Consider the following 26,937-nt stretch of genomic DNA (forward strand, 5'->3'; position numbering starts at 1 on the left):
CTTCACCAGGAGCCTGCTTCACGTGGCTTCCTGCAACACCAGTTTACAACAGTTTTTATTAAATATGCACGTTTGAGAAAAAAATACATACAGAAGAGAGTACTAAATATACATCAATTGGAAAAAAATACATACAGAAGAGAGTACTAAATATACATCAATTGGAGTCAGCAAAACTGGCGGGGTAGGAACCTCTGAAAATTCTCTCTTCTATAAAAGCAACAAGAAAACTGGCAAAAACTCTCAGAATCGACTTTTTCAGATCTCTGGAACTTAATCAAAGGCTTGCAGAAGGGAGTTATTTACTCAAGAAAAAATCCTGACTCTGAGCAAGAACGGCAACATTGTAATGTCCATGATAGCTGTGATGCTGTAACTTGCCTTAGTCCCATCTAATGCTCCAGTTCTGCAGCAGCCCAGAGAGAACAGAGTGGCTGGAGTTCCTGCAAAGCCTCACTCCCACAGAGCTGCCATCGTCTGGCCCATCGGCAGCGCCCTGGAAGACGCCACATGCAGACGGTGTGTCACCTGACTTGTGGTTCACTTAGCATAAAAAGCCTTTTCCCTGGAGACATTTGTTGAAAACAATTATAGGTACTTCATGGCTGTCTGAGGCATTAATAATAGTTGTGTTAAATAATACACAAATCAAAAAGCCTAAAAGTAACAGCTGGGCAATGAGCTGCCTATATGGGTTTTGAAAAACTTCTACACACGCCTGGGAACCTAGACAACCACCCACACGGGGCTGGGCACATGCTGAGGAAATAGCTGAGACGGCTGGGCTCTCCCCTCGGGCTGCCCGGAGGCTCTGTGCAGGCAGGGGCGGAGGCTAAAGCAGAGTTGTCAGCTCCCCAGTGAACATGGGGGTACGCATGCAGCGCCCACAGCAAAGACGGAGAGACTCAACAGCTCCAGGCACGGTGCTCAAGGAAATCTAACCAACCACGACCTGCCCACTAACCAAGACTTTGGTGGCAAGGCACAACAAAGAACACAGACGGAAAAATTAGTTCAGAAAAGTCACAAACAGCTACGACAACAAGAAGCAACACCAAGAAACCCTGAGAAGATGGGAGAATCTGATTTCTAGAGTTGTCACATCATATTAGTTTAAGGTCCAGTTTTCAAAAAAACACTATGGTCCATACACAGAGAAAAAGCCAATTAATAAAAATTATCTCTGAGGAAGCCCAGACATTGGACTAACTAGATAAAAACTTTAAATCAGTTATTTTAAACATGTTCAACAAAATAAAAAAATATGTTCTAAAGAACTAAAGTATGAAAATGAAGTCTAACCAAACAGAGAATATAATAAAGAGATAAAAATTATTTTAAAAATAATCAAATAGAAATTCTGGAGTTGTAAAATATCATAGCTAAAATGTCACATCCCCTTGAGGAGCTCAACAGCTGATGTGAGCAGGCAGAATAAAGAATCACTGAACTGAAAGACAGGTCAACAGAGATCCTCTAATCTGAAGAACAGAAAGAAAAAAGATGAAGAAAAATGAACAAGTCTTCAGACACCTGTGGGACACCACAGCACATACCCACTTATGTATAATGGGAGTCTCAGAAAGAGAAGAGACGGAAAAAGGAGGGATGAAAGAATATTTGATTACATGATGGGCAAAAACATTCCAAATTTGATTTAAAAAGTTAATCTCCAGGATTGGCCCCTTGTCCTAGTGGTCAAGTTCAGCACACTCTGCTTCAGCAGCCCAGGTTCAGTTCCCAAGTACAGACCTACACCATTCATTGGCAGCCATGTTGAGGCAGTGACCCACATACAAAATAGAGGAAGACTGGCACCGATGTTAGCTCAGGGCCAATCTTCCTCAGCAAAAAAAAAAAAAAAATTTAATTAATTAATTAATTTCCACATTCAAGAAGCTCAACAAATTCCAAGTAGGATAAACTGAGAGAGATCCACACCAAGATATACCATTATCAAACTGTCAAAAAAAGGTCAAAGACAGAGAGAATCTTGAAAGCAAGGAGAAGAGACTCATCATGCACAGGCATTCTCAACAAGGTTAACAGCTCACTTCTCATCAGAAATGGTGAAGGCCAGAAGACATGGGGATGACATAGTCAAAGAGCTGAAAGTACAAAACTGTCAACCAAGAGTTCTACAAGCAGCAAAAGTACCCCTCAAAAATGAAAGAGAAATTAAGTCACTCCCAGGTAAACAAAAACAAAGAATCTGTCATTAGCATACCTGCCCTATAGGAAATACCAAAAGTAGCCTTCAGGCTGAAATGAAAGGATCTAGACAGCAGTTTGAATCCAGAAGAAGAAATAAAGAGCTAAACAGGCAAATATAAAAAACAGTATAGGTTGAGTGGGCGGAGCAAAATGGCGGGGTGAGCTGACCCGGGATTCTCTCCCCACCAAAATACAACAAAAGATTGGAAGAACTGAATTTCAGAGAATAAACATAATGCCAGCTCGTTAGAGACCTACAATACCAAGAAGGCGGAGATCATAAACCTAGCTTTACACCTTTGGAGGCGCTGGAACGGTAGAGAGAACATCGCTCCCTCCCCTAGAGTCTGAGATCGCTGCAGCACGGGTCGGGAAGGAGCAGGGGAGGGGCCACGCGACCGGGGGATCATCCAGGACTCCTGCTGCTGATTCAGTGGAGACCCGCTGACGGGGGAAAGCTTCCATCCACGGGGACCCCATAAATCAAGGGCCTTGGGAGACCAGAGAACAGAACTGATCTGAACCCAGACCGGCACCTGTAACAGCCCCCCCCCAACAAAGCCAGTGGGCGCAGCCATCTTGCCCCAAGGCAGAGAGCTAACACACGGCTCTCGACCCCCATCTAGCGGCGACAGGCTGTAACTGCAACTGAATTCTACCACCATGAGAAAAAACCGCTCCTCTACCATCCAGCAATTTATAAAAGCCCCAGACCAGAAGGAAAACAATAAAAACACAGAATTAAGTCCTGAGGACTTGGAATTAGGTAAACTAAGTGATAATGAATTCAGAGCAGCTATAATCAAAAAACTCAATGAGGTAGAGAGAAACATAGAGAAACAAGCCGAGTTCTGGAGTTACTTCACAAAAGAGATTGAAATCATAAAGAAGAATCAAACAGAATTACTTGAGATGAAAAACACAATGGACCAGATAAAACAGAATACGGATTCCCTGAATGCCCATGTAGACAACATAGAGGAGCAAATCAGCATAATCGAGGACAGACAGGCTGAATGGTGCCAGACAGAGGAAGAAAGAGAACTAAGAATTAAAAAAAAATGAGGAAAATCTCCGAGAGATAATGGATTCAATGAGGAGTAAGAACATAAGGATCATAGGAATTCCTGAGAATATGGAAAAGGAAAATGGAGCAGAAAGTGTGCTTAATGAAATTATTGAAGAGAACTTCCCAAATCTAGGGATCAACGGAGAAATGTGTGTAGAGGAGGGTTTTAGATCTCCTAGATTTGTCAATGTAAAAAGACCCACCGCAAGGCACATAATAGTAAAGTTGGCAAATAGGAATGATAAGGAAAGAATACTCAGGGAAGTAAGGAAAAAAAAAAGAGAATAATCTATAAAGGAGCCCCTATCAGACTGTCAGCGGATTTCTCTACAGAAACCCTACAAGCTAGGAGAGAATGGAGTGATATATTCAAAGCTTTAAAGGATAAAAACCTTCAGCCAAGAATACTCTATCCAGCAAGAATTTCCTTCAGATATGAGGGAGAAATTAAATCTTTTCCAGACAAACAAAAGTTAAGGGAATTTGTAACTAAAAGCCCTCCATTACAAGAAATCCTCAAGAAGGCTCTCATACTTGAAAAAAGAAAAAAGGGAGAAAGGGGACACAATCCACAGACTAGGGAGACCGATGGATAGAACCAGAACAGGATAGCAAATATTCAACTATAGCATTAGGGTAAAAATAAGGAAACTACCAAAACAAGGATGATCTTAGCACTCTAACTACAAATTAATAAGACGAGTTGGAATAAAAAAACAGTATAAATGTATTTTTTGTTAATAACTCTTTTTTCTCTTATCTGATTTAAAGACAACTGCATAATGCAATAATTATAAACCAGTGTTGATGGGCACACATGTGTAAGGATACAATGTATGTGACAATAAAAGCACAAAGGGGAAGAAGGCAAAACTACATAGAAATAAATTCTTTATATACCAGTAAAATTAGCTTCCTATTATTTTGAATTAGAATGTTATAAGTTAAAGTGCTAAGTGTAATCCTCAAGACAACCACTAATAACATATACATATATATATATATATAGACAAGGGAGTAAAAATGACACACTAGAAAATATCCATATAATACAAAAGAAGGCAGTAATGGAGGACAGAGGAACAGAAAGAACCATAAAACACAGAAAACAAAAAGGCCACCCAAGGACAGGAGAATACACAGTATCATCAGGTGCACATGGAACATTCTCCAGGAGGGACCACACATCACGCAGAAAATAAGTCTCAAATTTAAAAGGTTTGAAATTATACAAAGTATGTCCTTCAACCACAATGGAATGAAGTTAGAAACCAATAACAAAAGAAAATTTGGGAAATTACAAATAGGTAGAAATTAAACAACACACTCTTAAATAACTAACGGGTCAAAGAAAAAATCATAAGAGAAATCAGAAAATTATTTGAGATAAAGAAAAATGAAGATACAACATACCAAAACGTATACAATCCTGTGAGCACAATACTTAGAGGAAACTTATGGCTGTAAATGCTGATGTTAAAAAAGAAGTTCCCAAATTAATAATCTTTCACCTTAAGAAAAGTGAGAAAGAAGAGCAAAATAACTCCCCCTCCCAAATGTAGAAAGTAGGATGTAATAAAGACTAGAGTGGTAATAAATGGAATAGAGAATACAAAAAAGAGAAAATCAACAAAATCAAAATTGGGTCTTTGGAAAGATTGACAAAATTGACAATCTTTTAGCTAGACTGACCAAGAAAAAAAGAGAGAAGGCTCAAATACTTGAGAGAACATTACTTCCAAATTTATAAATATAAAAATAATTATGAAGGACTGGCCCAGTGGCATAGTGGTTGGTTTGCATGCTCCACTTCAGTGGCCCCGGGCCCCGGGGTTCATGGGTTTGGATCCCAGTCGCAGACCTGCACGCTGCTCATTAAGCCATGCTGTGGCAGCATCCCACACGCAAGGTAGAGGAAGACTGGCACAGATGATAGCTCAGGGCCAGTCTTCCTCACCCAAAAAATAAATAAACAAACAAATAAATAAAATAATTATGAGGGGATACTATGAACAATTGTATGCGAAGAAATTAGAAAACTTAGATGAAATGGAAAAATTCCTAGAAACACAAACTAACTCAAGAAGAAATTTAAAAATTTCAATAGACCTGTAACAATTAAAAGATTGAATTAGTAATAAAAATATTCTCATAGAAAATGTCCAAAATCAGATGGCTACACTGCTGAATACCAAAGTTTAAAGAAGCATTAACACTAGTCCTTCACAAACTCTCCCAAAAAACAGACAAGTAGGGAACACTCCCCAACTTGTTCTATGAGGCCAATATTATCCTGATATCAAAGTCAGACAAAGAAAATCCAAGAGAAAGAAACTACAGACCAATATGCCTTATAAATATAGACACAAAAGTCCTCAACAAAATACTAACAAACGTCTCCAGTGGCATATAAAAAAGGCTTATACAACATGATGAAATGGGATTTATCCCAGGAATTCAAGGTTGGTTCAATACACGAAAATCAATCAGTGTAATACACTATATTAATAGAATGGGGGGGAAACATGATCAGCTCAATAGACTTAGAAAAAGCATTCCAACACTCTTTCATAACAGAAACACATAAAAAAAACTAGGAATAGAAGAGAATTATCTCAACTCGATAAAGGGCATCTATAAGAAACCCACACTTAACATACTGAATGGTGAAAGATTGAAAGCACTCCCCCTAAGATCAGGAACAAGACAAGGATGCCTGCTTTTGCCACGTCTATTAAAAACTGTACTTGAGGCTCTAGCCAGTACAGTAGGCAAGAAAATGAAATAAAAGGCATCCAGTTTGGGAAGGAAGAAGTAAAACTATCTCCAGTTACAAATGACATGATCTTGTACATGGAAAATACTAAGGAATACACATACACACACAATTATTACAGCTAATAAACAAGTTCAGCAAGGTTGTAGAATACAAGATCAATACCAAAAAAAATTTATTTCTATATACTAGCAATGAACAATCCAAAAGTTAAACTAAGAAAACAATTGCTTCTGCAATAGCATCAAAAAGAACAAAATACTTAAGAATACACTCCATAAAAGAAGTGCAAAACTTTTACCCTGAAAACTGTAAAACACTGTTGAAAGAAAATTTTAAAAACCAAATAAATGAAAAGATATTCTGTGTTCATGGATTGGAAGACAACAGATGGCAATAGTCTTCAAATTAGTCTACAGAGTCAACGCAATCTCTGTCAAAATTCCAGTGGCCTATTTTGGAGAAAATGATAAGTTGATCCTAAAATTCACATGGAAATGCAAGGGACTCAGAATCCTAAGCAATCTTGGAAAAAAGAACAAAGTCGGTGGACACACACTTGGGGATTTCAAACCTTAACTATGAATCTATAGTAATCAAGACAGTGTGATGTTGGCATAAGAATAGATAGAGATCAATGAAATAGAATTTAGAATCCATAAATAAACCCATGTATCTATGCTCAATTGATTTTCAACAAGGACGCCCAGACTATTCAACAGGGAAAGAAGAGTCTCAACAAATGGTGCTGAGACAGTAGGACAGCCACATGCAAAAGAAATTTGGATCCTTACGCCAAACCATATGCAAAAACTAACCCATAATGAATCAAAGACCTAAAGTCAAAGACCTATGAGCTAAAACTATAAAACATTTAGAAGAAAATATAGGTAAAAATTTTGGTGACTTTCCATTAGGCAACAATTTCCTAGCTATGATATCTAAAGTACAAGAATCAAAACAAATTAGAAAAATTGGACTTCAAAATTTCAAAGTTTTGTATTCAAGAAAGACAACCCACAGTAGGAGAAAGAATATTTGCCAATCACATATCTCATGGGGGTCTAGTATCCAGAATATGAAAATAACACTTAAAACTCAAAAGTAAACTCAATTTAAAAGTTGGCAAATGAGTTGAATATATATTTCTCCCAAGAAGATATACAATGGCAATAAGCACATGAAAAGATGCTCAACATTAGTTGTTAGGAAAATGCAAATAAAAACCACATTAAGATACCACTTAGCATGATGTTTTCAAGGTTCACCCACGTTGATGCATGAATCAGTACTCCATTCCCTTTTATGGCTGAATAATATTCCATTGTATGGAAAGACCACATATTACTGATTCATTAGGAGATGAATATTGGGCTCTGTCCACTTTTTTGCTTTTATATATAACACTGCTATGAACATTCATGTGCAAGTCTTTGTGTGAACATGTGTCTCCTATTCTACTAAGTTGTACATTTGAAAGGGGCACATTTTTGGTATGTGATATATCTCAAAAAATTTTTATGAATCATTTGTGGAATAAGGTCAAAGAGCAGAACACTATCAGCCCTCCCGAACTCTCTGAGCCCCTCTCCAAAAACAACTCGTCTTCCCCACCAGAGAGCACCACAGACCTAACTCTGGACATGACCATTCCTCAGTCTGCTCTATTTTTTCTTTAGTTTTACCAACGAGGAGTGCAGCCCTAAAAAATATAGTAGTAAAAAATTCTTACTTTGTAATTTAGATCAATAAAATCACACTCCATTTATTCTTTTCATGTCTGGTTTCTTTCCTTTGACAATAAGCTTCTGACAGCCATGTTGCTGAATCCATTTCATTTAATTGCTGTAACCATATGAATATACCATAATCCACTCATCTGTTCTACTCTTGAAAAACCATCCCACATTACTTTCCTTCCAAAGTAAAAATAACTTGATTGTTTTTATTACAAAAGCAATGAGTTCATGAGAAATATGATTTAGACCATACAAAAAAGTATAAATAAGAAAAGTTAAATCACCAATTTACTGCTCCAAAATAACTAAGGCTAAGTCTAGTGTATTTTCTCTCAATGTACACACACTCACACACACAATATATTTTTTTAAATCAATGTTCTAGAGCCTGGGGTTTAATTTGGTAAAATGCATATGTCTTTCCACTCCTATTTTCAGTATAGATGTCATTTGTTGACCTTCAAAAATAAAATGGCCAGTTACTTTACCAGCAAAATGAGTTTATTCAGGAATAGCAGAGGAATTGCGACTTGGGACATGAAAGCTATGGCAAACTACGTGCAGAGAACATAGGAGGGGAGCGTCTTTCATAGAGAAAAGGGGCGGAGTCAGGAGGGGCTGCTTTGAATGAAAGTCCGCTGGAGGAGGCCAGAGTTTGAACTTCTTATTGGCTGAGCGTGGTGACAGCTGCTCAGCGGCTGAACTGTTGCTGGGCAGGGGGTCTCCGCTCCTCCTGCTGGGGTGGTGACTGAGCTGCCCCCTCCCCGAGCTGTGCAAGAAGCTGCGACGGCTGGCACATGCGTGCGAGCTGCCCCTGCAGGGCTTCTTCAGTCCAATTTAAACGAGGTTTTCCTTTATCTGCTTTCAAACATGTTTATGCCTTCTCTTGTCATCCTTGATAGTTGATCTCAGCCAGTTTCAGGCAAGGAATGAGGCTTCCTCCACCCAGCGGCTGGTAAAGCTTTTTTGCCACAGGACTTTTAAATTCAGAAAGAGCAGAGGGAAGAGCCCACCAGGGACATTCCGTACATGTTTTAACTTGTAGTCGAAAGTAGCCAAAGGTCACCAGCACCCTGTCCCCATCACATGGACAGTGCACTGTGAGCAGGTTTGTCGGTCAGGAGAGGAGATTCTGGGCCCATGAGGAGAGCGTGAGTGAGCAATGAGGAAGGGGGCAGGAGGTGGGGGACGCCTCATGTCTTCAGAGGGCACCCTTGAAGGCACAAACAGTCCCCACCCACCAGCCCACAGAACCAGGGCCACGGCAGGCTTCGCTTGTCTCAAAGGGGCAATAAACCAGTGAAACAAGTGGGGGAATTACTTACTCTGACAGGACTTGCACCTTCCTAAAGGCCTTGTAGCAGCCCAACCCCAGGGGCAGGAAACTCTGCACCTCTTGCCATACCAGGCCCAGTGATGCCGGCCACACCCCACCCTCTGCCCCGCCCACGGGAGCTGGCCTCACCTGGCTGGGCAAGGCCCATGTCATTCATTAGGACTGGAACCCATGCTCCACCTTTCCAGGAGCCTCATTGGTCTCGACCTTCTAAGCCTGACCCCTCGAGCAGACCAGCCACTTTTTTAAAATGCTTGTCACATTCTCTGTAGCAATGCCAATAAACTGAGCCAGGCCCACACATGCGAGGCCTGGCCACAGTGGGGAGGCAGGTACTAAAGAGGGAAGGAAGGAGGGCAGGGCTCCAGTCCTGCCACCACTGCAAGCACCCTACAGAGCTGTCAACAGGGTCTCCAGTCCCCATTCTGCTTCTCCATGTGTCTCCCCTGGAACCATGGGGAGAAAGGAGCATAGCAGAACAGGGTTGGGGGGTCCTGGGTCCCTGCACCCCTTCAAAAGACAATAGACACAGCTGCCAATAATGCTCGTGGTGGTTCTTTAACCTTGACAAGACTCTAGGCAGATCTCATTATTCTTGTCCCCATTACAGAGCAGAGGAAACCAATGATGAAGAGAGTCAAGAGAGCCAGCCTCTCCCTGTGCCCCTGGAGCCCATCTTAGCCTTCTTGAGGACTCACACCTGCAAGGGTCTCCTCTCTCCTGCCTCCTCGATTTCTCCCCTCCACCTCTGTGGGATCATCTGAGGGGGCTCAGAACTTGCCCTAGGATTTGCTCAAGAACAAGCTGCTCTCTAGCATTCACCCCATTTCTCTCCTCCCCTTCAGGACGCAAGTACACAGAGACACATTCCCACTGTCTCTGTGTCCCCACCTCCCTCTCTGTGCTCACGCTCATCCTGCACAAACCGTTCTTGCCAAGGCCAGCAGGCACCCGCACAATGCCAGTCCCCCCGGGACCTCAGTGTGCCTGACATCTTGGCCAAATTCACTGCGGCATGAGACACTCAAGGACTTGAGATTTGCCCACTGTGGCTGTCCCACATCCTTGTCCCCCCGCTGTGCCCCCACCCTTTAGCCCCTGTTCCTTTTCATTCCTCTTGATAAAGCCCAGGCGATGCTGCTGGCCTTCGAGAACAATGCCCTGTTCTCCAGCCTGACGTCAGCTGTACTGCCCCGCTACTCCTGCTAAGTCTAGAGGAATTTTGACCAATGCCTTCCTGCTGAAGTCCATGACACGTCCCATCCTCCTTCCCCAAGTTACAGCACCCCTTCGGAGGCTTCCTGTGCCCAGCATTCTAGGATCAAGTCTGTTATCGCTGCCCTGGCTGATTTTCTTTCTTGTGGGTCTCATCAAGATCCCTTCTCCTGGCTTAGGGTTGCCAGATTTAGCAAATAAAATGGGACATACTTATGCTGAAAAGCGATTCACGGTTTCTCTGAAATTCAAATTTACCTGGCCATCCTGTGTCTTGTCTGGCGGCCCTTCTGGGCTTCCACACACTGCCTCACCTTCCTCCTACTTCACTGGCACTCCTGTCTCTTTTCTTGGCACTGCTTATCCCCCTGATCTCTAATGCTGACACTCCAGACTCTGTCCTCATCTCTCCTGTCCACAGCCTGTGTCTTGACCTCATCCAGTCCCACAGCCTTAAACGACAATGATGTGCTGTTACCTCTCAAATTTATGTCTCTAGCTCAGACCTCATCCTGGAATCACAACTTGGAAACCCAACTTTCTACTCAGCTGTCTAAGAGGCATCTTGAATATTGCAAGTCTAATGTAGAACTCTCCACTTCCCAATTCTGCCTCTCACAGTCTCTTCCTTCTGGTAAAAGGCACCATCATCCACTCAGCTGGTGAACATAGGAGAAAGGGCCTGGGATACAGGAGACATGAAGATATAATCCTTCAGATTTTATGCATGTCCATATTGTTTGGACTTTTCCCCAGCGAATGCGTGCTATTTAAAAAAAACAAACAAACTATTTTTTTACAGCAGTTTTAGGTTCATGGCAAAACTGAGAGAAAGGTACAGAGATTTCCCATATAACATATGCATAAACTCCCCATCATCAACATCCCCAGCAGCGGGGGACATTTGTTACAACTGATGAACTTACATTGATACATCGGTATCACCCAAAGTCCACAGTTTACATTAGGGCTCACTCTTGCTGTTGCACATCCTACACTTTTGGAAAAGTGTATAATGACATGGACCCATTATAATATCATACAGAGTGGTTTCACTGCCCTAAAAAATCCTCTATGCTGCACCTATTCACCCCTTCCTCCTCCTCCATGTACTACTTTTTTGTAATTTTTTAAGCAAGTAACATTTACAAGCAAAAGTATCAGAGGCCTACTATCCTCTATGCATCCTGAGAATCAGCACTTCATCATTCATCCAACAAAGAATGTTTTGTGCCCTCCTTTTATGTTAAATATTTTCTTGGCATCAGGAATACAGTGAAAAGCAAGACAGATAAAGGTCCTGCTCCTGGAAAGTTTATATTCTAGAGGCACAAATAGGAATAAACAAGAGAACAAGTAAATGCACAAGATAAATCCAAGTATGAAGAAAATTAAATGCTACAGTGAATTGATAGGGACAATCTGGGGAAGGCGGAGGCGACAGCTCAAAGGAATAATCAGGGAAGGCTCTAGAAGACAGGGTGACATTTTTACTGAACCTTGATTGACACAAAAGGTGCTAACCACACTAAGGTTTGGGGGAAGAACCCTGCAAGCAGAGAGAGCCACAAGAACAAAGGCACTGGGGTGAGGGAAACTTGGCACTTCTGAGGAAGGAGAGGCACAGAGCTAGACACGTCTGGGTATAGACAGTGAAAGAGGACGGCAGGTAGTGAGGGCAGGGCAGAAAGCAGGGCCACCACGGGGGCCTCACAGGCCAGGCAAGTGTTCATCTTTCTTCCTCACAGTGAGGTGAAGGCACTGGAGGGCTCAGAGCAGGAGATGACATCATAATGTATTATGTTTTCAAAAGACTATTCTGTGCGCTTCCCACTAAAGGGAATCAGGGCCCATGACTGACCCCAGGTGACCCTCATGGAGCCAAAAATTCACCCAAGCAACCCATAGAACATTGAGAAATGATAAAGAATTGTTATTTTAAGCCCCTACGTTTTGTAGTGCTTTGTCATGCATCAAGAGATACCTGAGATGTTCCCACTGCGATTCCAAAATAGCTGACCTGCTCTTCTCTGGAGGGGAGAGTGGGGAGCCAGGGCCTTCCAAAGCGTGTGAAAAATCTTAGCTGTCCACAACATCATGTATCTGAAGGACATTGGGAATGTAACATCAAGTTGCTAAAAGTCAATGTGAACTCTAACCTTTAAAAAGGATGTATTTTTCAGCTGACACTTCCAAAAGTAGTCCAAAACAAGAGAACTTTCACCCCCTGGGGGGCACCCCCATGTGCCTCTGGCACTCAGATTTTGGTCTCTAGTACTCAGAACAAGGACTCTTGGAGGACAGTGAATCCCATAAATTGGGGCAGGAGAAAAATCAAGATGGCTCTGCAACATTCTGTTGTTGCCAGAAAACCAGATACTTTCAAAGGCATCAGAGGAGGGGCTAAAATGAATAACAAAATTTAAACAGGCAACCACTGTCAAACAATTACAACTTCAGCATCCAATAAGAATAAATACAGTATAATTCCACCACTTTATGTGTTCAATCCACAAAGAGCCATGAGTTCATTGTGATATCAAAAGTGAAAAATTAGGGCCAGCCCCAGCGGCTAAGTTCAGCACACTCTGCTTCAGAGGCCCAGATTCAGTTCCCGGGTGCAGACCCACACCATTCGTCTATCAGTGGCCACACTGTAGCAGTAGCTCATGCACAAAAAGAGGAAGATCAGCAACAGAGGTTAGCTCACTGCAAATCTTCCTCAGCAAAAGAAAAATAAAAAGTGAAAAGTTATAATTAATACAAAACATATAAAATCAATAAAGAGTGAATAAAACAGTAGACAAAATCAGTCATTAACTAAAGTCAATCAAGGATGAAATAGCCCATTACAGAGCCTTTCCCTTATTGATGCTAGGAAGACAGTTATCACTGCACAGCCAGGCCTTTTGTAAATCTGATGGCATCCGTGTCACTTCCCAAAGAACAGAGGCATCTGTGATGTGTGTGTGTGTACGCGAGGAGTTGTGGAGATTAACAAAAGAAACCTTAACAAAATCAGGTTCAGGAAGGCCTGTAGGGGAGCTCTGATGCCCCATGACACATCATCAATTACTCCAAACGGGAAAAGAGGACACTTGTACTTCTGACAGGAAGTAAAACTACTTTACTGCTGAAGGAAGACTTCTCTCCCCACCTGGCAGTAACTCAGCCAATGAGAAAACGCCGCAGCCCAGCCAATGAGAAGCTGTTGCCGCTCTGAACTGTTACTTTCCCCCAATGGACTTTTGTTAGAACAGCCCCTCCCACTCCCCCTTTTCCTCTATAAGAGCAGCTCCCTCCCGTGTTCTCTGGATTTGCCTATGCCTCACCACAGCATGCACATCCCAAACTGAAATTCTTTTTATTATTGCAAAATAAACTCACTTTGAGGGTAAAATAAAACGCAAATATGCTTTTCAAGCTAACATATTTGGTGTCAAAAAAGTGAGATCCAAAGGAGACAACCACCAAGAGGTAGCAACCCCCAGAATCAACCAAGCCCCTGTGCTCATCGCTGCTGTGAGCTGCCTCCTGCTTTCGCTCTGGTGAGTCTCTTCCCAGATTCCCAGCTCCGCTCCGTCTGCAACCTGAGCTCTCTGACTTTATTTGGGATCAGGAGGCGTTGTCCTCGGGGTAGGGACTTTGTCTTCCCCTTCAAGGCTCTGTCCTTGGGTTCAAGGCTCCATCCTGGCTGAGGACTCAGTTGTTTTCTGAAGGTGGCACAGTTCCTTCAGGGCTCAGGCTGAGAATCCAGTTTTCTTTGGATTTCAGGTTCCTTTTGGGATCAGGGCTGGAATCTGGCAACTTTCTTTTGTTTATAGATTTCTTTGGGGGTCAGGGGTAGGACTCTAGCAACTTTCTTGGGTTTTCAGAGGAAATTTCAGAATGGGATCCCAGCCATCTAAATGTTCTGAGGGAAACCCTCCTTCAGGGACCCTGGCTGGGTTTATGTTTAAGAACTGTGGGCCCCTGACATGGGCATTTTTAACCAAGAGGGCAGAACTGGCTGAGAGTAGTCTGCAATTACAATGGCCATTATGGGGAACTTGCCATCTCCCCAACTCACTTTTCCTAAACCAAACTGGAAGACCGTGGCTCTAAAATTAAGCAAAATGAATGGTGTGTCTATCTTCATTGGTACCTGGAGGCCTCTGGACACACACAGAGCTCTAAATCACCTCGCTACAGGACACCTTGTCTAAATTAGCCAAAATAACTAAAAAACAGGGAGAATAAACTGGCTTCTGAAGCCTCATGTTCCCTTCCCCACTCTTTGCCTCAGGCACCTTCTTGTCTTCCCAGACCCCTCTGTCTCAGGCTCCACCTCCAGCAGCCATCCTGTGCGTGGCTCCACCCCAATACCATTTTCTTCTCTTCCCCTCTGGGAAAACCTGCGCCTTTAAAATCAGACAAGCTGAGGATTCAAATGATACACCCCAATTACTAATTCTAAGTTAACTGGAACAAATCAACAACTAGAAAGAAAAATTTAAATAGCAATTACCCTAGACTCTTTTCTTTGTGGTAAGGAAGATTGTCCCTGAGCTAACATCTGTGCCTATCTTCCTCTGCTTTGTATGTGAGATGCTGCCATAGCGTGGCTTGATGAGCAGTGTGTAGGTCTGTGCCCGGGATCTGAACATGCAAACCCCGGGCTGCCAAAGTAGAGCACACAAACTTAACCACATCACCAGGCTGACACCCTAGACTTTTGATAATCTACAAAATGACTCCAAAAACAGCTCTGCAAGGATCCTCATAGCACGCAAATAAAAACCTTTAGTAAAAGACTTTGACCAACTAAACAAGTTACCTTAGTCCTTCTGCCAGAAATACAATTTGGATCCAACTATTCCTTTGAGTTTTATATTCTTGCACCTGAGACACAGCTAAAGTTTTAAAGTAAAAGCTTTGAGATCTATGTTGATGTTTATTTTTGTGTCTGTGGATGTAACAGCGATGTGATATTTTTCTACCTCCAGATGGTATTGCTAAAGTTGGTTTGTAAAGAGCTCTACTTAATTGGCTTGAAATTAACTGCTTATAAATTACGTATTCCTAAACTTCAGAAATATAATGGAAACTAACCCAAGTGTTTTCAATTTTACATAATCTAGGATTAATCTTTAATAAGTGAAAGGCAGCTTAAGGTTTTCAGTGTGAAAAACAGGCGTGTCTTCTGAGTTGTTAGTATTGGGTGTAAGGGAAATGTGCAACTTTTTCTCTGCCTGAGTTTACTAGTTAAGAAGGCTCATGCTGTTTCTGTTACAAAATTTGTCAGCAAGAAAGTAGCTTAAGATGATGGTTGGCTATTTAATGTCTAATCCAAGCATGATTGCTAAAAGCAAGTCATTAAAATAAATGTGAATAAGATCAAAGTTTATACTAAGTTAAACTAAATAATGGATAGTCACTGAATGTCTAAGTCATTTTCCAAACAAGATACCATGGTAAAACATCAGTTAATGAAGATAGGTTTATCTACTTCTGGCTTCCTATTGCAGAGAAGTGAAGGATAAATTTGGGTCTGTTGGCAACCACATCTTATGTCACATTGAAGGACTGCACTATTCAAAAGGACAGATACTCCTAGAAATTATGAAATGTATTTATAAATCTGCCAGTCCACAACTGCTTATTTCTTAGTGTTCACTAGGAACTGGGGATTCTAAGGGCTGAGAATTCTAATATGTGGAACGAAAGCAACTAGAAACAGAATGAGAAACACTCTATATACAAAGAAAGAAAGGTGTGTGTTTTGTCAAAAGAAGGTATGAGGTGTGGAAATGCATTGTTGTGAGAAAAATAGAATGAGTTTGTCCTAAAGAGAGGCTGGCTATTTCAAATGGGAAAAGGAAAGACATAAGACAAAATCTGAATGTAAAAGAAAGCACAGGACATTTGTGGAAAGGAATCTTGGGAAAAGAATTTTATGAGCAGTCAGGACTAAGATTAGAATGAATAAATTTTAGTATCAAAATAAGCTGATACAAATTTAAAATTTGGCTTTCTTTTCTGTTGAAAGGACAAAGTTTTCTTGGGCTATTGGTCTGCCTTTGATAAACTGTGAAATCTTCTTTACCTTGAAGTAATATGCCTAGAAAATAGATATTTTATGTTTTATCAAAATAACTTCCTGTTTTATTCCTATTAGATCTCTAATTACTTATGAAAACTGAGCGTTCTTAATATTGAAAAAGTAAAATTTTGCTTACAACTATGTAACTTTTCCTATTTGCCTTTGAAACCTGTTATTGTTACTTTGATCAAATAGATACTTAAGTATTATATTGTGATGATCTGTGATCCTATTTGGTCAAGTGTCCAAACATTTTTGATATTCTTGACAAGCTTCCCAAAATATTCAAATTCTAAATGACAACTTTTTGACCTGGATATAACTTTGAGATTTTCCATAAGGCACCTAGGGCATCTCAAAAGATGTATTCCCCCTCTTTATAAAAAGAGAGATATTACACTAATGAGGCTTATTTGGTATGTCAAATTACACGAGAAGCACTGTCACATAAGCAATAATAGACCTTTTTAGATTATACTGTATCTGTGAGTCTTACTAAAAGTGTTCAAGAAATTGTATGAAATTCCTAAAAATCTGATATATCCTAATATAAGGTTACTACCTATAATTCTAGTTACTATCTAAAAATATACGGCACAAAAATAACCAAATTTCCTGGTCAACTGCATTTACCCATTGCCTTTCTAAAAAGTCTTTTGTACAGTGACGTGAGCATCATGACAGAGTGACAGTTCCCTGTGTCTCTCCTCTAAGTTAGATCTAAATGAACATCCATTAGCCAGCAGAGGATTCTCTACACAGCATAACAGGACGCCTGCGAGATCCACACACCTGTACACGTGAAGGTGGGTGTACTGGCCTCCCAGGAAGCAGCATAATTAACAGAGTGGGATCCTCCCCCATCCTGGCAGCAGCAATCCAGGATGAGGATCCTCACACAGAGGCTGGGATGACTGTGAATGGAGGTAGGGACAGTCCAGCCCATGCACAAGCACTTTCAGAGTGGCAGCCTGGGCAGCAGGTGTGCCCACTCTGCCACGGCAGCCCCACCTGTGCATGTGCTCCCCACCAAGTCACAGCAGCTTGGCCCCTGCAAAGGTGCCCCACCCACCGAGTGCAGCAGCCCACGGGACCTGCCCACTGAGCACAGCACCAGGCCAGTGTGGAGGCACCCCAGCCATGCAAAAGCAACCCACTGAGCAGAGGGGTCCCACTCGCAAGAGTGCACCAGCCCACCCAGCAAACACAGCAGCCAGCACTCAGGAAGGCACCCCACCTGCACAAATGCAACCCACCCACCACATGCAGCAACCCCCCTGCACAAGCACAACCTGGCAAGCAGCTGTGGCCAGCCCTCATGAACTCGGAGCGGCCCAGCCAGCACAACTAGGAACAGACAAGGCAGAGACAGAAAACATCCCCTGCCTCCCCTACAAGCAGTGGCAAGTGGAATCTGCGATCAGACTACCACCAATGCACCGGCAGAGGATCAACTCATCAAACACCATGAACTACACTAACACTGCAGGATAGAAGGGAAATGATGCTTCCAGGCACCAAACCTAAGCCACAGGAGACCACAGTCTAAATGACAGAGAATTCAAATAGCTGTCATTACGAAACTCACTGAGTTACAAGCAAACATAGAAATGAAGTTCAATGAGCTCAGGAATAAAGTTAATGAACATAAGGAATACTTCACCAAAGAGATTGAAGCCTTCAAGAAAACTATACAGAAATTCTGGATATGAAGAACACAATTAATGAAATTTTTTTAAAAAAAAAAACTAGAAACCATAAAAAATAGAGCAGAACTTTGTGAGCAGAGAATAAGTGACCTAGAAGATAGAAATCTAGAAATGCTTGACCTGGAGGAGGAAAGAGAACTAAGATTTTTAAAAAATGAAGAAATTCTTCAAGAAATATTTACTCAATCAGGAAAAGTAACATAAAGATGAAAGGTATCCCAGAGAGAGAAGAGGGGAGAAAGGAGCAGAGCTTATTCAAAGAAATAATTGCTGAGAGCTTCCCAAACCTGGGGAAGGAGCTGGACATGCAAGTACATGAAGCCAAGAAAATTCTAATTACATCAACAAAAAGGCCTTCTCCAAAACATACAATATTAAAACTGTCAAAAGTCAATGACAAAGGAAAAATACTAAGGGCAGCAAGGCAGAAGAAAATAACCTACAAAGGGCCCTTCATCAGGCTTTCAGTGGATTTCTCAACACAAACCTTACAGGCTAGGAGAAAAGAGAATGACATATTCAAAATACTAAAAGATGAGAACTTTCAGACAAGACTAGTCTATCCAGTGAAAACATCCTTAACATACAATGGAGAAATAAAAGCTTTCCCAGACAAACAAAATCTGAGGGAGTTCATCACCACCAGACTTGCCTTACCAGACATGATAAAGGGAGCCCTTATACCTAATACAAAAAGGCAAAGATTTACAAAGCTTTGAGCAAGGAGATAAATAACAGACAAAATCAGAAAACTGCACCTTTCCACCAGAATACTTTAGCAAACAATTATAACATACGAGACAAAGGAAAAGAAATCACCAGAAATAACCATAAGCAATTCAATTTAGCCACAAACTCACAACACAAAAAATAATTTGTAATGACAATAATTCAGAAGGGGAGAGCAAAGGGATGCAATATGCTTATGCTAAAGTAGATAAGAGGCAAACAGAAAATGGACTATCTCATCTATGAGATCTTGTACACAAACTTCACAGTACCCACTAAACGAAAAATCAGAGCAGAGTCACAAATCCTAAATAATGAGAAAACCATCAAGGAAAACCACCAAACTGAAATGTCAGTCAGAAATACAAAGAAAAAAAACCAACAGAAATATAGAACTGGGAAACAAGAGATAAAATGGCAGTATTGAGCCCTCATATCAATAATCACTCTAAATGTGAATGGATTGAATTGACCAATCGAGAGAGAGAGAGTGACTGGATGGATTAGAAAACAAGACCAAACAATATGCTGCCTCCAGGAAACACATCTCAGCTCTAAACACAAACGTAGGCTCAGAGTGAAGGGATAGAAGATGATACTCCAAGCAAATGGCAAGCGAAAGAAAGCAGCTGTAGCCATAGTTACATCAGACAAAGCAGACTTCAAGGTAAAAAAGACAATGAGAGACAAAGGGAGGCAGTATATAATGATAAAAGGGACATTCCACCAAGAGAACATAATGCTGAGTTATGAGATCCTCCTAACACAGGAGCATCAAAGTACATAAAGCAACTATTAACAGACCTAAAGGGAGAAATTGACAGGAACACAATAATAGCAGGGGACCTAAATACCCCACTTACATCAATGGACAGATCATCCAGACACAAAGTCAACAAGGAAACTGGACTTAAATGAAACACTAGACCAGATGGACTTGATATATATATAGAACATTCCATCCAAAACCAGCAGAATACAAATTCTTCTCAAGTACACATGGAACATTCTCAAAGACAGACCACACACTGGGGAAAAAAGGGCAAGCCTCAACAAATTTAAGATTTAAATCATATCAAGCATCTTTTCTGACCATAATGATATGAAACGGGAAATCAACTACAAGAAAAAAGCTGGGAAAGTCACAAATATGTGGAGACTAAACAACACGCTACTGAACAACCACTGAATCAATGAAGAAATCAAAGGAGAAATTTAAAAAGTACGAGGAGAGAAACAGAAATGAAAACATAACATACCAACTCTTTTGCAATGCAGCAAAAGTGGTACTAAGAGGAAAACTGATAGCAACACAGGCCCACTTCAACAAACAAGAAAAATCTCAAATAAGTAACCTTAAACTACACCTAAAAGAATGAACAAAGCCCAAAGTCACCAGCAGGGAAATAAAAATTGGAGCAGAAATAAATGAAATAGTGACTAAAAAAACAACAGAAAGGATCAATGAAACTAAGTTCTCTGAGAAGATAAACAAAATTGCCAAACCCCTAGCCAGACTCACTAAGGAAAAAAGAGAGATCAAATAAATAAAATTAAAAGAGGAGAAATTACAACAGATACCACAAAAATACAACAGATTATAAGAGAATACTATGAAAAACTAAAGGCCAAAAAATTAGACAATCTAGAAGAAATGGATAAATTTTTAGACTCATACAACCTCCCAAAACTGAATCAAGAAGAGACAGAAAATCTGAATAGATCAATCACAAGAGATTGTAAGAGTAATCAAAAACCTCCCAAAACACAAAAGTCCAGGACCAGATGGCTTGTCTGGAGAATTCTACCAAACATTCAGAGGATTTAATACCTATCCTTCTCAAACTAGTCCAAAAAATTGAGGAAGACGTCACACTTCCTAACTCATTCTATGAGGCCAACACGACCATGATACCAAAACCAGAGAAGGACAACACAAAAAAGGGAAAGTTACAGGCTAATATTGTTGATGAACATAGATGCCAAAATCCTCAACAAAATACTAGCAAAACAAATACAGCAGTACATTTAAAGAATCATACATCATGATCAAGTGGGATTTATACCAGGAACACAGGGATGGTGCAACATCTGCAAATCAATCAACGTGATACACCACATCAACAAAATGAGAAATAAAAACCACATCATCATCTCAATAGATGCCAGAAAGCATTGGACAAGATCTAACACCCATTTATGATAAAAACTCTCAATAAAATGGGTATAGAAGGAAAGCACCTCAACATAATAAAGGGCATATATGACAAACCCACAGCCAACATCATTCTCAATGGGCAAAAACTGAAAGCCATCCCTCTGAAAACAGGAACAAGACAAGGGTATCCACTCTCACCACTCTTATTCAACACAGTACTGGAGGTTTTGGCCAGAGCAATTAGGCAAGAGAAAGGAATAGAAGGAATCAAAACTGGAAAAGAAGAATTGAAATTCTTGCTGTTTGCAGATGACATGATTCTATATACAGAAAATCCTAAAGAATCCACAAGAAAACTATGAGAAATAACAACTATAGCAAAGTTGCAGGGTACAAAATCAACATACAAAAATCAGTTGTGGGCTTGCCCTGTGGCGAGTGGTTAAAGTTCCATGCGTTCCACTTTGGCAGCCTGGGTTTGTGGGTTCGGATCCCAGGCGCAGACTTGCTCCACTCATAGGCCAGGCTGTGGAGGCATCCCACCAACAAAATAGAAGAAGATTGGCACAAATGTTAGCTCAGGGCTAATCTTCCTTAAGCAAAAAAATAAAAATAAAAAGAGGAAGATTGGCAATGGATATTAGTTCAGGGCAAATCTTATTCACCCCTCCCCCCCCCCCAAAAAAAGTTGCACTTCTAAACAGTAATGGTGAACTAACAGAAAGAGAAGCCAAGCACAGAACTGCATTTACAATTGCAACAAAAAGAACAAAATATCTAGGAATACATTTAACCAAGAAGGTGAAAGACCTATACACTGAAAACTATAAGACATTATTGAAAGAAATCAAAGACATAAAGAAATGGAAAGATATTCCGTGCACATGGATTGGAAGCATAAACATAGTAAAAATGTCCATATTACCTAAAGCAATCTACAGATTCAATGCAATCCTAATCAGAATCCCAATGACATTCTTCACGGAAATAGAACAAAGAATCCTAAAATTTATATGGGACAACAAAAGACCCCAAAGAGCCAAAGCAATCCTGAGAAAAAAGAACAAAGCTAGGGGCATCACAATCCCTGACTTCAAAATATACCACAAAAATACAGTAATTAAAACATCATGGTACTGGCACATAAACACACAGATCAATGGAACAGAATTGAAAACCTAAAAATGAAACGACACATCTAAGGACAGCTAATCTTCATCAAAGGAGCCAAGAACATACAATCAAGAAAGTAAAGTTTCTTCAATAAATGGCGTTGGGAAAACTGGACAGCCACGTGCAAAAGAATGAAAGTAGACTATTATCTCATGCCACACGGAAAAATTAGCTCAAAATGGATTAAAGACTTGAATGTAAGACCTGAAACCATAAAACTCTTAGAAGAAATATAGGCAGTACAGTCTTTGTCCTTGGTCTTGGAAGCATCTTTTCAAATACCATGTCTACTCAGGCAAGGGAAACAAAAGAGAACATAAACACACAGGCTGACATCAGACTAAGAAGCTTCTGCAAGGCAAAAGACACCATGAACAAAACAAAAAGATAACCCACCAATTAGGAGAAAATATTTGCAAATCATATATCCAATAAGGGGTTAATTTCCAAATTATATAAAGAGCTCACACAAATCAACAACAAGAAAACCACCCAACCAAAAAACAGGCAGAGGATATGATGAAGAGACATTTTTTTAAAGAAGATACACAGATTGCCAATAGGCACATGAAAAGATGCTCAATACCACTAATCATCAGGTAAATGCAAATCAAAACTATACTAAGATACTACCTTACACCTGTCAGAATGGCTATAATCACCAAGAATATAAACAAAAAATAACAAGCGTTGGAGAGGATGGGGAGAAAGGGAACCCTCGTACACTGCTGGTGGGACTGCAAACTGGTACAGCCACTATGGAAAACATTGTGGAGATATCTCAAAAATGAAAAATAGAAATACCATATGACCCAGCTATCCCACTACTGAACTTGAAATCAACAATACAAAGAGACTTAGGGACCCCTATGTTCATTACAGTATTAGTCACAACAGCCAAGAAGCTAGTGGAAGCAACCCAGGTGTCTATCGACTGATGAATGAATAAAGAAGATGTGATGTATATATATACATAATGGAATACTACTCAGCTATAAAAAAGACAAAATCATGCCATTTGCAACAACATGGATGGACCTTGAAGATATTATGCTAAATGAAATAAGCCAGACAAAGACAAACACTGTATGATTTCACTCACATGTGAATAAGCACATGTATAAGGAGAACAGATTAGTGGTTACCAGAGGGGAGGGTGGAGGAAGGGCAAAAAGGGCAAAGGGGCACATACGTATGGTGCTGGATGAAAATCAGACGATTGGTAGTGAGCACGATGCTACGTAGCGAGTCTACAAAGAAACTGAGACAGAATAATGCAGACCTGAAATTATACAACGTTATAAGCCAATATAACCTCAACAAAATAATTTTTTTAAAGTCTTTTGTCAGTTACAGTTATTGTTTTACTCTGATGCTTTTATAAAAATGTTTCATTTTCAAAGAGATTCATGGAAAAGACTGACAAGTACTCTGGAACACAGGTTTTGGTAACTTTAAGATCCTAACACTGAGCTGGGTGGGAATTTCTGGGGAGGGCTGACTGCTCTGATGTTTGGTTCCCAGATGTCAAGGCTCCTTTTTCTCCTCTCCTGTAAGCTCTCCATAACTTACAGCAATTTGGTAAAGTGTACTTTGCAACAAGGGTTGAAACATTTATTTTTTTCTCTCTATCTAATCCCTCCAGAATTTGGAAACTCTAAGTATCCTTTTCGTGACAATATGTGTATTTGCACGGGTTCAGTGAAGGTTGTTCTCCTTAGAAACAGGACACAGTTGCAATTATTGGCTCCATCACCAAGGCTTTGATTAGAATGTCATATTCAGGAAAGATGTACAGACACTCAGACATGGCTCACAGCTTTAAGGAACTGCTTGAATAATCGACCTAGGACCTTGCTTACAAGAGCCAGCAAAGCAATCTTAAAAAAGAGCTTGTAGGGTCGATCACTAGGCTTGCTGCACTTATATAAATAATCAGGCCAAGCTTAATACAAATGAGTTTTACTACAATTATCTTTTATAAAAATGGGGGTAATTGCGGAGAGAGAAATTATGCTTGAACGTTTGTAGATATTAGATTCTAGCCCTGTTTACTGTCTTTAAGGTGTTGTTATACCTGTAAGCTGGGCTGGACCCTAAATTCTTCTAGTCTCCTTAAATGCCTGGCTGTGATACTCCAAACAGACGTTTCCACTTTTACTGCCCTTGAAATCTCCTTGGGAGGGACTACACCAGGCCCTCCTCTCTACCCAGATGGCAGCCAAACTTCAGGGACTCGAGCCTTGGGTGCACATCTCACAGCTGAAGAAGGCTCCACCTGACATCTGGTCCTGAACAAATACTTGGGACCTCAAATCAAACTGACCAGGAAGAGAAGCAGCCGACGTCTGAGGCAGACAACTTTCCCAGGATGAGTGGACCAGGCCTGTGCACCCTCTTCCACTGTTGTTTCTTTATTTTCTCCCTCTCTTTCCTGGAAGGGCAATGCCCTTGCCGACATTTCTTAATCCCTCCCAAAAGGGGGAACCTCTCTGATTGTGAGACTTGCCATTGGAAACCTCGGTGTGTCCAAGACAGTAACGACCCTCAGCTCACCCTAGAAGGAATTTCACTGGGATTCCACATGCTGCTGTTTGTGTAAAATGCTCTGCTGGCCCATTTTACCGACTCGGGGTGGTAAGGCCACCTAAACTCGTTTATTGCTTTAAGTGCACCCAACCTTGCAAGGAGAAAACAAGATCTTTTGAATATTTGTATGAAAATTTTGTGGGACAATCAGTGTAAGCAGAATTGTGTATTTCTCAACATATCCGTGTATTCAGGCAACATCTCGGCACGTAACAACACAGCGTCTGAGCCTTGGTTACAGGAGGCGAATGCCTCTATGCTGATGAACGAGTGTACAGAGGATGTCACTGATGTGGGAGCCTCGTGTGCACCCGCTGGTTACCTCTTTACCTGTGGAGTTTTCAGTAATGGCCTTTCTGCCTGGGCAACTCATTGCCTTGACAGCTGGGGAACAGAAGGACAGCGTGCCCTTGCTGTATCCACTGTCCTGTTCTCTCTGCATGACCAAACAGAGACCTCTCATTGTCTCTGCCGTTGAATCTGCATGGTCGCTCTAAATGAGAACTCCCAGGAGGCATACGTGACTCTGGGTTTGCCTCCATGGGAAGAGCTTTCTCCCCATGGATTGGAGTGAGTGCCAATAAAGCTCTCCCTGACACCAGAGGAGTTGGCCGGCACCACAGCCAAAGCCATTTCCGCTCAGCAATGGTCCCTTCACTCACTGGCCGAGGTAGTTTTGGATAATCATATGGCGCTGAATTATCTACTTGCTGAATAAAGAGGTGTCTGTGCAGTGGCGAACACCTCCTGTTGCACGTGGACAAAGACCTGTGGGGAAGTAGAAACCCAACTACCTAAGATTATAGAGCAAGCACATTGGCTACAACAAATTTCACCTGACAATCCACTGTCTCTTGATTTGTTCAGCTGGTTACCTTCAGGTCTGGGCTCCTGGTTTAGAACCATCCTGCAGGCCAGGCCTATAGTATTGCTCTTAATCTTACTCTGCATCCTTGTTGTGAAGTTCTGTACCTATTGCCTGTTGAATCTCTGTGAAAATGACGTGCCCAATAAGGTGATGCTGGCTCAGCCCTTTGAGACAATCTTCAACACCCACAACCTTGGGGGAAACAGACACTTTAGAAGGGAAATGCCTGAGAGTTCTCCCTCCTAATCTTCCTTGCTACTCAAATGTGGCCTAAGCGGTTTCTCATTGCTATGCACTTTCCCTCCAATGTCAGACATGACAACCAGCAAGGGTCCTTCCTGGCAGTGAGAGACAAGAGCACTATGTGCAGGGAGCCTGAAGGTTGATCAGCGATGCTTTCGGAGAAAGATCTTCATCAAAAGGGGAAATGTAGAAACTAACTAAATTGGAGTTGGGAAGGCCTGTAGGGGAGCTCTGATGACCTATCACACACTGTTAATTACACCAAATAGGAAGAGACAGATGCTTGCATCTCTGGCAGGAAGTACAACTACTTTACTGATGAAGGAAGATTTCTCTCCCCACCTGGCAACAGCCCAGCCAATGAGAAATGCCACAGCTCAGCCAATGAGAAATGCCACAGCTCAGCCAATGAGAAATGCCACAGCCCAGCCAATGAGGAATGCCACAGCCAAGCCAATGAGGAATGCCACAGTTCAGCCAATGAGGAATGCCACAGCCCAGCCAATCAGAAATGCCACAGCCCAGCCAATGACAAACGCCACAGCCCAGCCAATCAGAAACACTGCAGCTCAGCCAATCAGAAGCCGTTGCCACCCTGGACTGTTACTTTCCCCCAATGGACTTTCCTTTAGGACAGCCCCTCACAGACCCCCTTTTTCTCTATAAGAGCAGCTCCCCTCATTCTTTGGATTTGCCTATGATTCCCTATAGTATGAGCATCCTGAATAGTAATTCTTTTGGCTATTCCTGAATAAACTTATTTTGAGGGTAAAATAGCAGATAAATTTGCACTTTAAGTTGACAGACTGGACAAGTCAAACAATGCTAGAAAAAGCAAAACCATACCAAGAACAGGAAAACTCACCCAGCACTCATGGTCACAGGATAACTAGGCAGAATGAAGGCTCACAGCTGAAGCTCCCAGATGGTCAGACAAGATAACCAACTAAAAAGAGGGCCCAAAGTGTTCCACAAGAACAAGCCAATTAGAGAAACATAAACCATACAGATTTGTTCCCTCCTGCCCAAGGGAGTAA

The 26,937-nt window shown here is 41.3% G+C and overlaps 1 protein-coding gene across 15 annotated transcripts in view; it reads right to left on the reverse strand.

Moving 5' to 3' along the window:
• The window catches only part of SLC41A3 (solute carrier family 41 member 3), a 79,024-nt gene that overhangs the window by 48,285 nt on the left and 3,802 nt on the right, over nucleotides 1-26,937 (reverse strand). For 5 of the 15 annotated variants that reach the window (XM_070576398.1, XM_070576394.1, XM_070576406.1 and 2 more), the window contains exon 2: nucleotides 382-496. The exons of 8 other annotated variants lie outside the window; for them this stretch is intronic. In XM_070576398.1, coding sequence (XP_070432499.1) covers nucleotides 382-392 — 11 coding nt within the window. In that variant the 5' untranslated portion in view covers nucleotides 393-496. Of the gene's footprint in view, nucleotides 1-381; nucleotides 566-2,511; nucleotides 2,564-26,765; nucleotides 26,848-26,937 lie in introns of those variants that run through there. 2 more of the 15 variants (XM_070576395.1, XM_070576410.1) reach the window with 2 other exon arrangements.

The sequence above is a fragment of the Equus przewalskii genome, chromosome 15, assembly GCF_037783145.1.
Source record: "Equus przewalskii isolate Varuska chromosome 15, EquPr2, whole genome shotgun sequence".
Taxonomy (NCBI): domain Eukaryota; kingdom Metazoa; phylum Chordata; class Mammalia; order Perissodactyla; family Equidae; genus Equus; species Equus przewalskii.